Raw genomic sequence first — 14,542 nt, 5'->3', positions numbered from 1 at the left:
ACAACACTTCAAAAGTGCTTGATTGACTGTGAAACATTTTGGAATGTCCTGAAGCTGTGAAAGGTGCTGTAGAAATGCAATTAGGGATGAGAGCCAATGGTTTTCCAAGCCCACAACTGTGTTTTTTCCACTTTCAGGACAGTAATGAGCATAATGTATTGTAATTGATGAAAACGTTTTTCAATTTTCACTTGTAGATTCTGAAGCCCATAGCACAAAGAATTCGTCCTCAGTGGGATGTTGGCATAACTCAAGTGGAAGATGCATTGAAATTGACTCTGGAGGACAGGATAGCACAGTATACCTTCATTTATGTGGACGAAAAGCCTGACACATCAGCAGATACAACGCCAACATCGTTAAATCTCGAAGTAAAGAGAAGTAGGCGGCTGGAAGCATTGTCCAGTTCTCCACGGGACCAGACAGTGGTGCAGCAGACGGCTCTTGCGGGCCCCGCTGCTAGCGACGCAGGTCAGCGCGCACACGAAAGGCAAGCAGATACCCAAGAACCTCCCCCCAAAATGACTTGGAGAACAGCCGCAGCTCGAAAATCACTGCCGCCTTCCCTTGCAAACCTCAAAGGGAACCAGGCTGAGAAACGAAATGGTGACTGTGAGGTGTTGCCAGTAAGAAAAAATGATCAGGTACTTGAAATCCAGGAGAAAGACGCCAATGGGAAATTGCCTAATAAATATTTACTTGTCTCTAAGAGGGAAATCGCAAGGGTAATTATTAAATGATTGTTTTAAAGGGGTAAAAAAGGAAGGTGCCATTTGATTGTTTTGCTCCTTGTCCCTTGCTCTACTTATTGGCAGACTGTTGATGATTGGTGAATCGTGTGTGTATGTTGGGCATAAACTCTGTCCAATTACTGTCAGATTTCATGAAATATCTTTAAGTGGGTAAAGTAGTTAGTTTTTTTTTGTTTGAAGTCCCAATAACCGCTCTCTAGTCACTCTACGTTTGCAATCCCATGGCATCCCACCTAGAAGCTACTCTGCACAACCATCCCTCACCTGAATTTCATATTTCATTTCCTTGGATCATTGAGTTTGAGGAAAATGCATTGATGCTGACAGCCGCAAAGGGGGGAAGGAAAATAAAAATAAAAGGAAGCCGGGAATCCCACTTCCGATTGTTCTCGCGTGATTACTGTCCTGTGACGCCTTCCGGAAAGTAAGTGTACGTGTGTGTGTGTGCGCGCGCGCGAGAGAGAGTGCGTACATTGGCTCAGCTCTGATGCTCTTCTGGAGTCAAGTGGCCTGCTGTCGCCATCTAGGTTTGCATTTAAAGAATTGTCCACTTTGTGAGAGGTACCAGGGTACAACCAGTACCTGTTGCGTTGTGCCCAGCATGCACCAGCACCTGCAGAAGGTGGGGGCAATGGAGATTTAAAAAAAAAGACAGATGGAATCTTTCCCTGTAGCTGTCTGTTCCTGAGCCTAGAAATTGATGCCTGCCATCTCGTACTTCTATTTGTTTGCTATTGGAGGGCAGGCATCTGATCAGCTGTGGTATTGGGAAACCATTTTCTGTACTTTATGAATGCCCCTGGTTAAAGTTTCTCAGATCTCAGTTAAAGTTTGCGTGGGTTTCCTCCGGGTGCTCCGGTTTCCTCCCACAGTCCAAAGATGTGCGGGTTAGGTTGATTGGCTATGATAAATTGACCCTTAGTGTTAGGGGGATTAAATACGTGGGGTTACGGGGATAGGGTGGGATATGTGTTGGTGTAGGGGTTACGGGGATCGGGTGGGATATGTGTCGGTGCAGGCTCGATGGGCCGAAATGGCCTCTATCTGCACTGTGGGGTTTCTGTGTGATTCTGTGATCACGTGTGCTGCAGTCAGTATTTGCATGATATACAATAGCATAAGACAGAATTGCAGAAATTCTCCCAGAAAGTGCAAATCTCTTCATGAATTAATTGCTTGTTTTAAATTATAATAATCTGTACTTGTATACAAATGCTTTATTGGCGGCCGAATGCCAAATCCTGACGGTATGGCTGTGCACAGTATTATGCCGTGGACCCACCTAGTCCTGGAGCTGCTGATTGTGTGTTAATGTATCTTGTGTTTATTGTGTATACTTGTCATAGTTGTCCAGAGTGATGGGATGTTTGCATAAAAATGTCTTATTTCGATGGTGAATGGAATTTGTTGTTTTGCAGTGACCTGTAGGGTGCACACCTGTCTCTTCTGGTTTAAATGTTCCACGGAAATTAGAAAATATAATTCGGAAATCTTATCATTCTGCTTTTGCACTTTCACAATAACGTTTTCCTTTCCCGTTTCTGCCTTCCTCCCAGTTTAAAGCTGCTGTAGCCACGGAGATCATTTGGGATAATCTGTTTCCTATTTGGCATTTTCTTTCCGCAAAAAAAAAAGGATTAAAAAAAAAAAAAAAAAATTAGTTTGGAATGTTTGTAACGTGTACTCGGCTCACGAGGAAATTTTCCAAATGAGGAGACTCGCCACGTGGCATTCTTTCAGTCTGCGTCGTGTTGGGTAAAATCAGCCAACCAGTTAGCTGATTACGGAGCTGCTTTGACTATGGCGGTAGAGAATTGCACCCGAGCTGGAAGAAGATTCAAAATCAAAAGGCGACAAAGCAGATGGGCAAGGGAGAAATAGTTGGGATTTTGGGTGACGCCGTTTGGGCTGGGAACATGTAAAATTTAAGATTTCAAAGATGGTATAATTGTACAAAATTACACCAGATTGTTGGATTAAAAGGTTTCTAGTATCCTATGTCTCTCCCATTCCTAATCCTACTTGACCAACCACATCGAAATTTACAACACAGGAGGAGGCCATTCGGCCCATCGTGCCTGTGCCCTCTGTCAGTGTTACACTTTGCTTCACATATATTTACTTACAAGATGCAGAACGTAGAATAGTGATTTACAATTCCCAGTATATTTTGCTCCGAGAACAAAAGGTTTTCTATTAACAATCTAAATTCTTTTCCTTGCAATTAATCTCTCGAGAATGTTTTATAAATTGATGGTTGTTTAAAACCTCAAGTGGATCTGGATTGCTTTGAAAGGAAGGGATGTATTTTTTCAGTCTGAGCATACAAGCTAAATGTTGCATTTTTATCACCGAATCATTAAAAAAAAAAAATTGACATTTTACCTTCTCCTTTCCTCCCCATCAAAAAAAAATCATTGGCCCGTAATTTCCGATAGGAGGCTTCCTGCGTGCGGATGCCGCCTATCGGAAAAAAATCTACACTCTTACCTGAGGGCTTCCGAACCTGGGCCTCTCCAGTCGAAATGCGCAGGGCCCATGTATCCCAGGGGCGCAAGCGGTTCGCAAGTGTCCCTGGGGTCACGTGGGCCAGGCGAGCCAATGAAAGAAGGGAATACCCCTTCATACTTTTGACAGACCCATCAAAACTATGAATGGGGAATCACTGAAAAAAGACACAAAAACATTAAATACATTTTTTTTTAAATCACGTTTTTAAAATGAGTTAAAATTACATTAAATTAAATATTTTAAACAAAAATTAAAATTTTTTATGGGGCTAAAAATAAACTTACCTTTTTTAAAAGTATTTTAAAATGATAAATGAGTGAATTAAAAAAAAAAAAACTTTAAAACTCTTATGCTGGTAAAAGCAGGCCTTGCGCTTTTACCAGGCCTAAGATTTTTATGTGATTTCAGCGAGCGGAGGTTCTGCAGAAAGCCGAACCCTCCACCCGCAGAGGCCTTTCTCCAGGGCAAGCGTCCGATCTGTCAAGAGGATTCAGCACATGCGCTTCGTTTGCATGAAACTGGCATTTCCAATGGCCCTACGGGTGTGTGCACACCTCGTACACACTAGTAGGCATCGGAAAATACGGGCATTTGTCTCCCTCTCCTGACTTCCCTTTGGGTTTGGGGTGCCTCAAGGAGGTAAAGCTGATGGTTGATGGTCTTGGCTTTGTGTGGGTAATAAAATCATTTTATTCCTAGAAGGGAATGAGTATTAAGGCAGAGCCGTTGCCAAGAGAAGTTGCCACAGTTCTGATCACACCGTTAAGCCTGCGGAGTGAGAAACGAGACACGGAGGTGCAGTCCTCTGCACACGGAGAGGCACACCCACTTTCATCAGGTAAATGCTCATCTTTGTCCCTGTCCCTTAAACGTTTTGTCTTTTCTCCACTCACTGTTCCTCTGGAGTGCAGGCAGGTACTTGACTTTCTCTCTGGTCTCCTGCACTGTCTCGGAAAGTTGGCCGCAGGGTGGTGCATATAGGATGACTCGCGAGTCAAGCTTCTGCTATGTGTGTGCATGTGAGCTGTGTGTCCTTGCATTGAGAGGAGGGAACGGAGCCACCCCAAGCACGTCCCCGTGGTGTTGGCGAGCTTGCTACACTAGGAAGTGAGACTATAAACCTGTATTGGAACATGAAGTGTTTCACATTGTAATATTGCTGGGTTTCCACTTTTGGCCTGGTAACTTGCAGATTATGGAATGAAGCCAAACTGATAAAATTCCAAGTCCGAACTTGGTGAGAAGGTTTGGGGCTGAGCCAAGCCAGGCCTTTTCCTGCTCTTTGTGAACCTTTTAGTGAGCGTTGTAAAAGAGTTGTGTTCTCTGCTAGATGTTATGATTATTTAACGGTTGGAGAACAAATATTTATTTATGATGGGAGTGTGCAATTTGTTGGACACCTGGACGAAGCAGATGGAAGTCGGCGAGGAGACGCTTTTCCAGTTTAAGAGAAGTGGAGCTTTATTTTTTCTTAAGTACCTCAAATCCAGCCAATCTTTCTAATTATAGTTCAGTCAAAGCCTTTGATACTTTATACTTGTCAATTTCCAGCTTTCAATGCTAATGCCAAAGTTTTGTTTCTTGTTTTGGTTTAAAATTCTCTTTCACGATCTTCAGAAAGGAAACAGCAAAGAAGATCAGTTAGAAGTCGCTCCGAATCCGAGAAATCTGCCGAGGTTGTACCGAAAAAGAAAATGCGAAAAGAACAGGTACGTCCTGGATACGTGGGGTTGGTTGTTAGAGTTGGAGACAAGCTCATATCGGTGCATCAGGGAGAACATAGGAACGGAAATATCCCATTCAGCCCTTCGAGCCTGTTCCACCATTCAATTATGAGAAGTCGCACAACACCAGGTTATAGTCCAACAGCTTTATTTGAAATCACAAGCTTTCGGAGCGCTGCTCCTTCGTCAGGTGAAGTGGAGAGATGCATATAGGCACAGCATATATAGTCAGAGAGCACTGCCATCTGGCATTATTCTCTGACTATATATGCTGTGCCTATATGCATCTCTTCACTTCACCTGACGAAGGAGCAGCGCTCCGAAAGCTTGTGATTTCAAATAAAGCTGTAGGACTATAACCTGGTGTTGTGCGACTTCTCACATTTGTCCACCCCAGTCCAACACCGGCATCTCCACATCATGACCATTCAATTAACTCATGGCTGATCTGTACCTCGACTCCATTCACCCACCTTTGCTCCATATCCGTAGATATCCTTAACTGCCAAAAATCTATCACTCTCCGTTTGAAAGCTACGCTTATCCCAGAATCCACAGCCTTTTGGGGGGAGAGAGTTCCAGACTTCCACTACCCTTTGTGTGGGGAAAAAGTGCTTCCTGATTTCACTCCTGAATGGCCTGGCTCTAATTTTAAGAGTATGCCCTCTTGTCCTGGATTTCCCAATAAGAGCTAATGGTTTTTTCCCCCCCTGCATCTACCCTATTGCATCCCTTTATCATTTTAGATCATCCTTCAACTTTCTAAACTCAAGGGAATACAAGTTAGGTTTACGCAACCTGTACTCAATTCAACCCTTCAATCATCCTGGTGAGTCTGTGCTGGTATCATTTTGGTGAATTTCATAGTCGGAATTATACAGCACAGAAAGAGGCCCTTCGGCCCATCGTGTCCGTGCCGGCCGTCAAGCCCTGTCTATTCTAATCCCATTTTCCAGCACTTGGTCCGTAGCCTTGTATGCTATGGCATTTCAAGTGCTCATCTAAATGCTTCTTGAATGTTGTGAGGGTTCCTGCCTCTACCACCCTTTCAGGCAGTGAGTTCCAGATTCCAACCACCATCTGAGTGAAAAAGTTTTTCCTCAAATCCCCTCTAAACCTCCTGCCCCTTACCTTGAAACTATGCCCCCTGGTTATTGACCCCTCTACTAAGGGGAAAAGTTGCTTTCTAGCTACCCTATCTATGCCCCTCATAATTTTGTACACCTCAATCAGGTCCCCCCTCAGCCTTCTCTGCTTTAAGGAAAACAACCCCAGCCTGTCCAGTCTCTCTTCATAGCTGAAGCGCTCCAGCCCAGGTAACATCCTGGTGAATCTCCTCTACACCCTCTCCAATGCGATCACATCCTTCCTATAGTGTGGCGACCAGAACTGCACACAGTATTCCAGCTGTGGCCTAACTAGCGTTTTGTACAGCTGCATCATAACCTCCCTGCTCTTGCCTTCATTAGCCGAGGCATAGAATATAAGTATCCCATATGCCTTTTTAACCACCTTATCTACTTGTCCTGCTGCCTTCAGGGATCTATATACATGCACACCAAGGTCCCTCTGTCCCTCCCATCTCTCCCTTCCAAGGCCAGTATATTTTTTCCTGAGTTTGTTGCGCAAACCTGAACGCAGTACTCCAGTTCGGGTCTCACCAAGGCTCTGTACATCACTTACTCACTTTTGAATTCAAGTCCCTTGAGCTAGATAATTCATTAGCCTTCCATTAGCCTTTTTGATTACCTTTTGTACCTGTGCACTAGCTTTTAATTTGTGTACATAGACACCTAAAATCCCTTTGTACCTCGTCTCACCATTAAGAAAATATTCCGATTTTGTCTTTCTCAGATTCAAAATGAATGACCTCTCACTTCTCCACATTGAACATCATCTGCCATCGTTTTGCCAACTCAGTTAATCTGTCTGTTCCCTTTGTAACTTTTTTTTTGTTCCCATCTGCGCAACTTACTATGCCTCCTATATATCTGCAAACTTGGATATACGACTCTCTCTTCATCCAAGTCATTTCTTCTTGCTCCCATGATACCAAGGCTAAAGGGATCAAGGGATATGGGGAGAAAGCCGGGACAGGGTACTGAGTTTGGATGATCAGCCATGATCTCATTAAATGGCGGAGCAGGCGCGAGGGGCCAAATGGCCTACTCCTGCTCCTATCTCCTATGTTTCTATACCCACTATCCCTTTAGTGTTCACTACCCCTACCTCTTCCCCTTAAACCCCATATGTCCCCTCTCTCTGGCTCTACTGTCACTCCCTCTCACTTCCTAATCCCTTAAGAGGGTTTGTTTGCTCTCTAAATTTAACATGTGTTTAAAAAAAAAGAAATCATCAAACTTGAATGTGGAAAGAAAGTACCTGTCTGCCTTTGTCTCTATTTGTGTGTGTGTGTGTCTCTCTCTCTAGAATCTCTGTCACAGGCATAAGTCATTAACACTGTCCTTTTCTGACTGTCAAACATGGGTGAGATAAATAGCTGGCTTCGGAATTCAGCTTTTCTTTAACAAAAATATTAAACTAACATCAAGTGAAGTTCCCCTCTCTCTCTCTCTCTCTCTCTCTCTCTCTCTCTCTCTCTCTCTCTCTCCCTGCTGTAAACAATCATTAACTCAACAAAACAAGTGAGACAATTTGTGGCTTTAGTTGCTTTTCTTTGAAAACTGAAGTAACATGAAGACAGTCAGACAGCTTCTCTGCTTTAAAAAAAAAACCACATTCGTTATAAATTTTACCTCAAGATTTTGATTTTTTTTAAAAAATGTGTGAAGGAAAAGATACTGAACAGAAAGGGCTAGAAGCTGAAGCAAACGATCCCACCAGTATAACTGACTGAGCAGTACTGCTACATCTGCTCATGCGCAGATTACCCAATGCAAATTCAACCCTGAGTCACCTTTCTGGGCAAAAAATATCATGCCCAAATCCAGGCTTTTGGGAGAGGCCATGGAATTCAAGCAAAGGCTTGAACAAAGGTACAAAAAGCAATGCAGTGGATCGATGTACAGGAAACTTTGTGCTATCCGGCACCCACGGGACCGAGCTGCTGCCGTTGCCTCAAAACTTCCGGATAGACCAGCGCCAATGTTATCAGATAGGAGCTTTTCATCTCCGTATCTGACAACAAAGACTGTTGCTTAGCAACAGCTTGTCAACACTCGGCCCGTGGCTTGGAAGCGTCTCTGAAGCTGTTGCTAAGATACAGAGACACCTTCCAGAGCCTGCCGTATCTGACCACAAACACTGTTGCTCAGCAACAGCTTGTCAGCACTCGGCCCAGTAGCTTGGAAGCATCTCTGAAGCTGTTGCTAAGATACAGAGACACCTTCCAGAGCCTGCCGTACCTGACCACAAACACTGTTGCTCAGCAACAGCTTGTAAACACTCGGCCCAGTAGCTTGGAAGCGTCTCTGAAGCTGTTGCTAAGCGACAAAGACGCTTTCCAGAGCCTGCCTGTGAAAAGAATGCTAGGAGAAAAAACAAACCTAACCAAAACGGCTGCTGATTTCTGCCGTTAGATCGAAGCTGCCGGACATTCAACCTCCGGATAGCACAAAGTTTCCTGTAATCACGGTTTTGTGAAATATTTAATTTTTTGGAATTTTTGTTCAGTTTGAAATGTTAGTTTGTACATGAAATTCCAGTTAAAGGGAGACATGATGGATGGGAAAAAAAAGTTCATTAAGAATTTTAATTGAATTGAACCCATGGCGTGATTGTCACTCTGTGATTACCCATACTCTCGCTATAAAATAGCAGCACTGACAGATAGTAGAGGTACTTGTAATGAGTTTTCAATGAAATGTGTGCCTCCTTCACCATATTTAATATATACAGGAAACTCTTTTTTATCCGGCCCCAACGGGACTGGCGTGGTAGCGGTTGATCAAAAAGTCCGGATTACAGAGAGGTATACTTACCAATGTACGAGAGCCCCGTACACGGCCACAGGTGCAGGAGTCCCGGTTACATGGCACTTGTGCAGGAGTCCCTGTTGCACGGCCACAGGTGCAGGAACCCCGGTTACACGGCCACTAATATGAAGTAAAACTTAGAACCTACTCCTGAATTTTGCCGGTTAACAGAGGTTTCCGGTTATTTAGGTGCCGGTAAATCGAGAGTTTCCTGTACTAGATATTAATTTGTTATTCAACAGTAGTGTTAGAAATCTTTGGATTCACTATTCATTTGTATTTCTGACTTACCTGTGTTCTGATTCACAGGTGGAAACTATTCCAACAACGGCAGAGAAGATTGGTCCACAGAGAGGTACATCACTACCCCATGCACATGGAGCAGTGTTGAGTTCAGCTCTGCCCGGTAAGACACTAATAACCACATGATCTACAGTAATGATCCTTGATGCTGAACATTCATAATGTCACTTGGAATCTAACTTCCAAACATGAATTGCTATCCACCTGGAATACTGTGCACAGTTTTGGTCTCCTTACCAAAGGAAGGATATACTTGCCTTCAAGGGAGTGTAACAAAAGGTTGCTAGACTGATTCCTTTGGATGGGCGGAATTTTCTATGAGGAGAGATTGAGTAGCCTCAGCCGATATTCCCTAGAGTTTAAAAGAATGAGATATGATCTCATTGAAAAGTATAAAATTCTTAAGTGGCTTGACAGGGTAGATGCTGGGTGGATGTTTCCCCTGGCTGGGGAGTCTAGAACTAGGGGTCACAGCCTCAGAATAAGGGACCGGTCATTTAGGACTGAGATGAGGTGAAATTTCTTCATTTAAAGGGTTGTGAATCTTTGGAATTCTCTACCCCAGTGGGCTGTGGAGGCTCAGTCATTGAGTATATTCAAGACAGAGATCGATAGATTTTTGGACACTAAGGGAACCACGAGGGATATGGGGATAGTGCAGGACGGTGGAGTTGAGGTAGAAGATCAGACGTGACCGTATTGAATGGCGGGGCAGGCTCGAAGGGCCGAATGGCCGACTCCTGCTCCTATTTATTACGTCCTCATGCTCTCACATGGCTGCTATCTGGCTGGATTCATTCTACTCTGCTACCATCTTGTAAGAACGGATGCAAAACAAAACACTAACCCTCTGCCGCACCGTGTCTTTTGCTCTCAGGTGCCAGTGAGCTTTCCGATTCCTGCAAGCCACTGAAGAAACGTAGTCGGGCTTCCACGGACGTGGAGATGACAAGTCCAGGTTACAGGGAGATGAATGATTCTGATTCCAGAGGACTGCTGTGTGAGGTAAGAACACGAGATGAGGAGGAATAGGAGTGATGGCCGGGAGGTAGCCTAATCGAGGGATTCAGATGATTTACATGTGGAAGGAAGGATATTTGGAAGTGGGGCTACAGACGGTAATCTGTTTGAACAATTTTGAAGGATTGTGTTGAGAGTAATGGTTAGCTGGGCAGGAATGAGTCACCGGTTGTAATCCACTCTGCTGTTTCACAGTTTATATACAGAATAATAAACACTTCAATCTAATCTGGGGGTGTGGATGTCATGTCAGCGTGTTCAGATCACTTCATAATGAGTTTGAATACTTTAAAACTTTTTTAGAAATGACAGTCGGCTTTAAAATCGCCCCCACCTATCCAGCATTATTTGTAGCCCTATTTTTTTCCCATTTTTTTTCTCTCTCTCACATGGCAGCTGTTGATCATTCTGCCAGTGCCATTTACACTTCATCTAGAGTCATCTTTTGTTTCTTAACTTGTCCCATTACCATCTCCTTTTGCCTCGCACCATCATCCCTTTTGTCTCTTAATCTGTCCTGCCTTCCACCCTATCACAGACCTTCCCTTTTGTTCTTTCCTCCCCCCTCTCCCTGCCCCCACACTTGCTTAAAAACCTGTTCCATCTCCAACTTTTTCCAGTTCTAACAAAGGATCATCGACCTGAAACGTTGACTCGGTTTCTCTCTGCACAGATGCTGCCTGACCTGCTGAGTGTTTCCAGCATTTTCTGTTTTTATCTCAGATTTCCAGCATCCGCAGTATTTTGCTTTTGTATTATTTGTAGCACGTACTGTGTGGAATTTGTGGGGTGATTTCATTGGAATTTAGGCCCCCCCCCCCCCCAACTTCCTGGTCCAAGCCAGGTGTCGTGGTGGTTATTGGCCCATCAGCTCATTTGTCGTTGATCTGTGCACCCTGGCGGATTTATCGTTGTGACATATCCTGTGCACATTTATTGAGCAATAGTGCACAGTTATTTTCAGAGAATTTAAGCACGGCAATCACTTGGTGGCTAAGGGGTTATAAGGCTGGCCTCTGCTTTCGTTTTAGTTGGGTGTGGATTTCCGATCTGGACACCACAGCTGAAGTACTTCCCTGTCCAGGTTTGGTGGAAGAAAGCGGTGGCTTAGTTCTTGGCCACTCCCTGGACCTACTGAAAGTGCAATTTATTCCAGGCCCAACTTGGGACAAACTAGATAAAATGCAGTAAAAAGAAACGGCCCCTTACAATGGATTCGAGAGAGACTAAAACAATGGGTGAAGTGACGAGAAATAGGGAAAGAGGAATTTGGGAGTCAAATCTGGTTGCTAAAATGAAGGGACTGTAGGAAGCAATCCACAATTGCAACTCTGTTTTGGAATAAATCTGTTAAGTGGGTTTTAATAAAAATAAAAAAGAACTTAACCCAAAGACTTTATTCCATTGACGCACTCTTGTGAGGCCGATGGGTTCATCACCATAATAAATGTGGTTAAAGCTGGATTGTGATCTATTGCAACCCCAGAAAATCACCCAAGAACATTTGGTTATTTAAACGTCGACAAACAAGCCAGCTATAACGATGCTGTGATGATTTTTTTCTCCATTGTGTCTTAATGAAATAAATATATACGATTATAGAAAATAGTTGGCAGTGAGATATGAGAGAGCCGTTCTGTCAGTGGGTTTTAATGGAAGGAACTGCAAGACTGAAACTCCTCTATGAATTTTTGCCTTGTGGTTTATAACTGAGTACAAGCTCCGTGCCGTGGACACGAAAGTGAAGTGAAGTAACCGGAAAGGAAATAAAGATCTTGGCATGTCTCAGTTCCGCTTCCCCATTGAAAAGTGCATCAGTCTCCCTTCCAAAGTCAGAAAATGGATAAATGCTATTGGCCCAAAAATTGCTGTCATGATAACGGCGAGGCTAATGGCGCCTGCCGTTAATTATGCGCAAATGCCACAACGACTTCAGGCGAGGGGCAGATGCGCGATTAAATGCGGAAACCGGATAGTTGCTGTCGGGGATGCGCCGCTGTCGCTGTGCCGTTAGCTGCGCGAAAACGGCATCTTGCTGTCTGGCTCGCCATTCAAATGCATTGAACGGCGTGAAGTTCCTGTACTTGCTCGGTAGATAGGAAGTAAACTCACTACAGAAAATCAAGTCACTAAGTCTAATTGCCCTTTTAACGATGTGAGGTGTTAAATACTGCATCAACCTCCCTGGCACTGAACATTAACTATTACGAGTGTGGAGCCTCATTCACTCTGGTTTTAATTGTTAGTTTTTTTTAATTAAAACTTTTTTTACTTTTTCTTTCTGTCTCTCTCGATCCCTGCCTGTTTCTCATTCTGCACCTAACTTAACATTGAATCCACCATTCTAACTTACACTTCCTTGTTCAGAATTTGCGCTGTTCATTTCACAATCCTTCAATCTGATTGGTTAAGGAGATTCAAAGCAGCTGTATACACAGCTCCCAGATACACTGTAGAGGGCGCCGCTCCGTTTCCAGCTCGCCACTTTCGGCAACTTGCCATCGCAGTGTATCACGGGAGATTAAACGGGCAAGGGCAAGTCTAACGAAGGGCAGATGCCGATCGTTGACCGGTTACAGGTATTTTTGGGCCAAAGCTTTTTAAAAGATTGCTGTAGTGTTCTCCCACTCCTGCAAAAGACCAAGTTTGGTGCCACCTTGTGGCCAAAGTTTTGTATATTTGAGAACAATTTGCAAAAGAAAATACGTTTAACTAAAGAATGAAACCCACAAGGCCACCAGGACTGTGAAGTTGTGCACTGTATAAAATACTGTTGTCTTCAGCTGCTCAAACATCCAGCGTTCCCCCGCCATCTGCAGGCTCTTAAAACCAGAACTTAATGTCAAGGGCGTATCCACACCCCAGCCCTTATATTAGAATATAAGAGCAGCCCTTCAGGATTTCACTCACCAAGGCTCTTGTTGTTCCATTCTCTGAGCGCAGACCCTTGCTCCGCGGACCTCCATCTGCAGCTTTATCTTTGTCATTTGCATCTGGTCAGCTCTTTGAGTGATTCCAGTCGACAGATTGTTTAAAAAAAAAAATGGATGAGATCAGAAGGTGGGGCCCAGTTAAATGCTGGGAGAAGTCCTGTAAGGATGGTGAACCAGTTTTTAGGAAGGTGTTAGCAATGACTTGCATGGTATTTGCACCATTGCAGTTGAGATAGTCAGGCAAGACCGTAGGATGCTGCATTCACTGGATCTGATTTTAACTTGATTTGTTTACATTTGTAATATTGGGTTTTAAATGCTGAGTTGTTGGAGGGGAGATTATACAGCCCCTCTTGGGGTGATTAAGCTTATCTTCAGACTGTCGGGCGTTAAGGCGGGTAGACAGACCACGGCGAGTGGGGTGGGGAGAGGCTGGCACTGCTCCAGTGTTGCACTGCTCAGTGTGGTCATGGGATTCTTGCTGAAATTCTAGGTTGGCTCCCTGCTTGGCATCACTTGACTTCCACTTGATATACTTCTACTTCTATCTGGTGGTACTGTGCGAATTGGCTCTTCACCTAGGCTTTCGGTTTTAGAAACACGATTGGAGTCATCTGGATATTGTTCCGTTGCGAATCTGAGGACACAAACCACGAGATTCTGAAATCCTTTTGCATTCACTATCTCTTATTTTCTTGCCTTCCCTCTTTTCTGGGGTGTGGTTGCATGGACACCAATCACCCTCCCATAACTTGCTCCAAAGGTCATTATTCACTGGTGAGCCGTGACTGTGACTGTCAGCAGGTGAATCAAGCGCGGTCCCATCCTCATCAATGTTTCCTTTAAGCTGCGCCATCGCTCCAGGGGTCCCGCGCATGCGCGGAATTTTGAATGGGCCATGCAGCCCGTTAAAGGGGCCGTGCACCCAAAAAAAATAACAGGGAACATTGGTCCTCATCCACTGTAATTCCAGCAAGGGTTTATGGGTAAAGCCTTACTGAATAACACCCCCCCCACCCCACCCCCACTTCCCCAAAACCCACTTTGCACAACTTCGATCACCATGCGTTCTATTTCCCAGCATTGTGTTGACTAGGTGAGGTTTTTAACCACTCGGTGTGTACATTGTAGGTTGGCTTGGAGAAGAGACCTGACAGCCCAGTGGTTCCTCCAGGTACCGATGTCTCAGATGAAACATCAATGGATTCGTGTTTGTCCAGACGCGGCACGGGGTCATCAAAAAAGGACAACATCTGCCAGGTGAGAGCTGAGCAGAAGAAGGACTTGACCATTGGTCCACGATTGTGGATTGGTTTATTAAAACTATCCGATCTGATTGGTTGATGGGGCCTTGTCCTTGATTA

General features: G+C 44.3%; 1 protein-coding gene across 7 annotated transcripts in view; it reads left to right on the top strand.

Moving 5' to 3' along the window:
* Positions 1-14,542, top strand: part of nsd3 (nuclear receptor binding SET domain protein 3) — an 84,548-nt gene that overhangs the window by 39,263 nt on the left and 30,743 nt on the right. For 6 of the 7 annotated variants that reach the window (XM_085971144.1, XM_085971141.1, XM_085971137.1 and 3 more), the window contains exons 5-10: positions 198-725; positions 3,963-4,101; positions 4,881-4,972; positions 9,232-9,328; positions 10,103-10,230; positions 14,310-14,438. In XM_085971144.1, coding sequence (XP_085827270.1) covers positions 198-725; positions 3,963-4,101; positions 4,881-4,972; positions 9,232-9,328; positions 10,103-10,230; positions 14,310-14,438 — 1,113 coding nt within the window. The remainder of the gene's footprint in view (positions 1-197; positions 726-3,962; positions 4,102-4,880; positions 4,973-9,231; positions 9,329-10,102; positions 10,231-14,309; positions 14,439-14,542) is intronic. The other variant, XM_085971142.1, reaches the window with a different exon arrangement.

The sequence above is a fragment of the Somniosus microcephalus genome, chromosome 30 (assembly GCF_052327205.1).
Source record: "Somniosus microcephalus isolate GS21.2 chromosome 30, FLI_Smic_1.0, whole genome shotgun sequence".
NCBI classification, from domain to species: Eukaryota; Metazoa; Chordata; class Chondrichthyes; order Squaliformes; family Somniosidae; genus Somniosus; species Somniosus microcephalus.
Note: the sequence above shows the minus strand (reverse complement) of the source record. Positions and strands in the feature narration are given on the sequence as shown.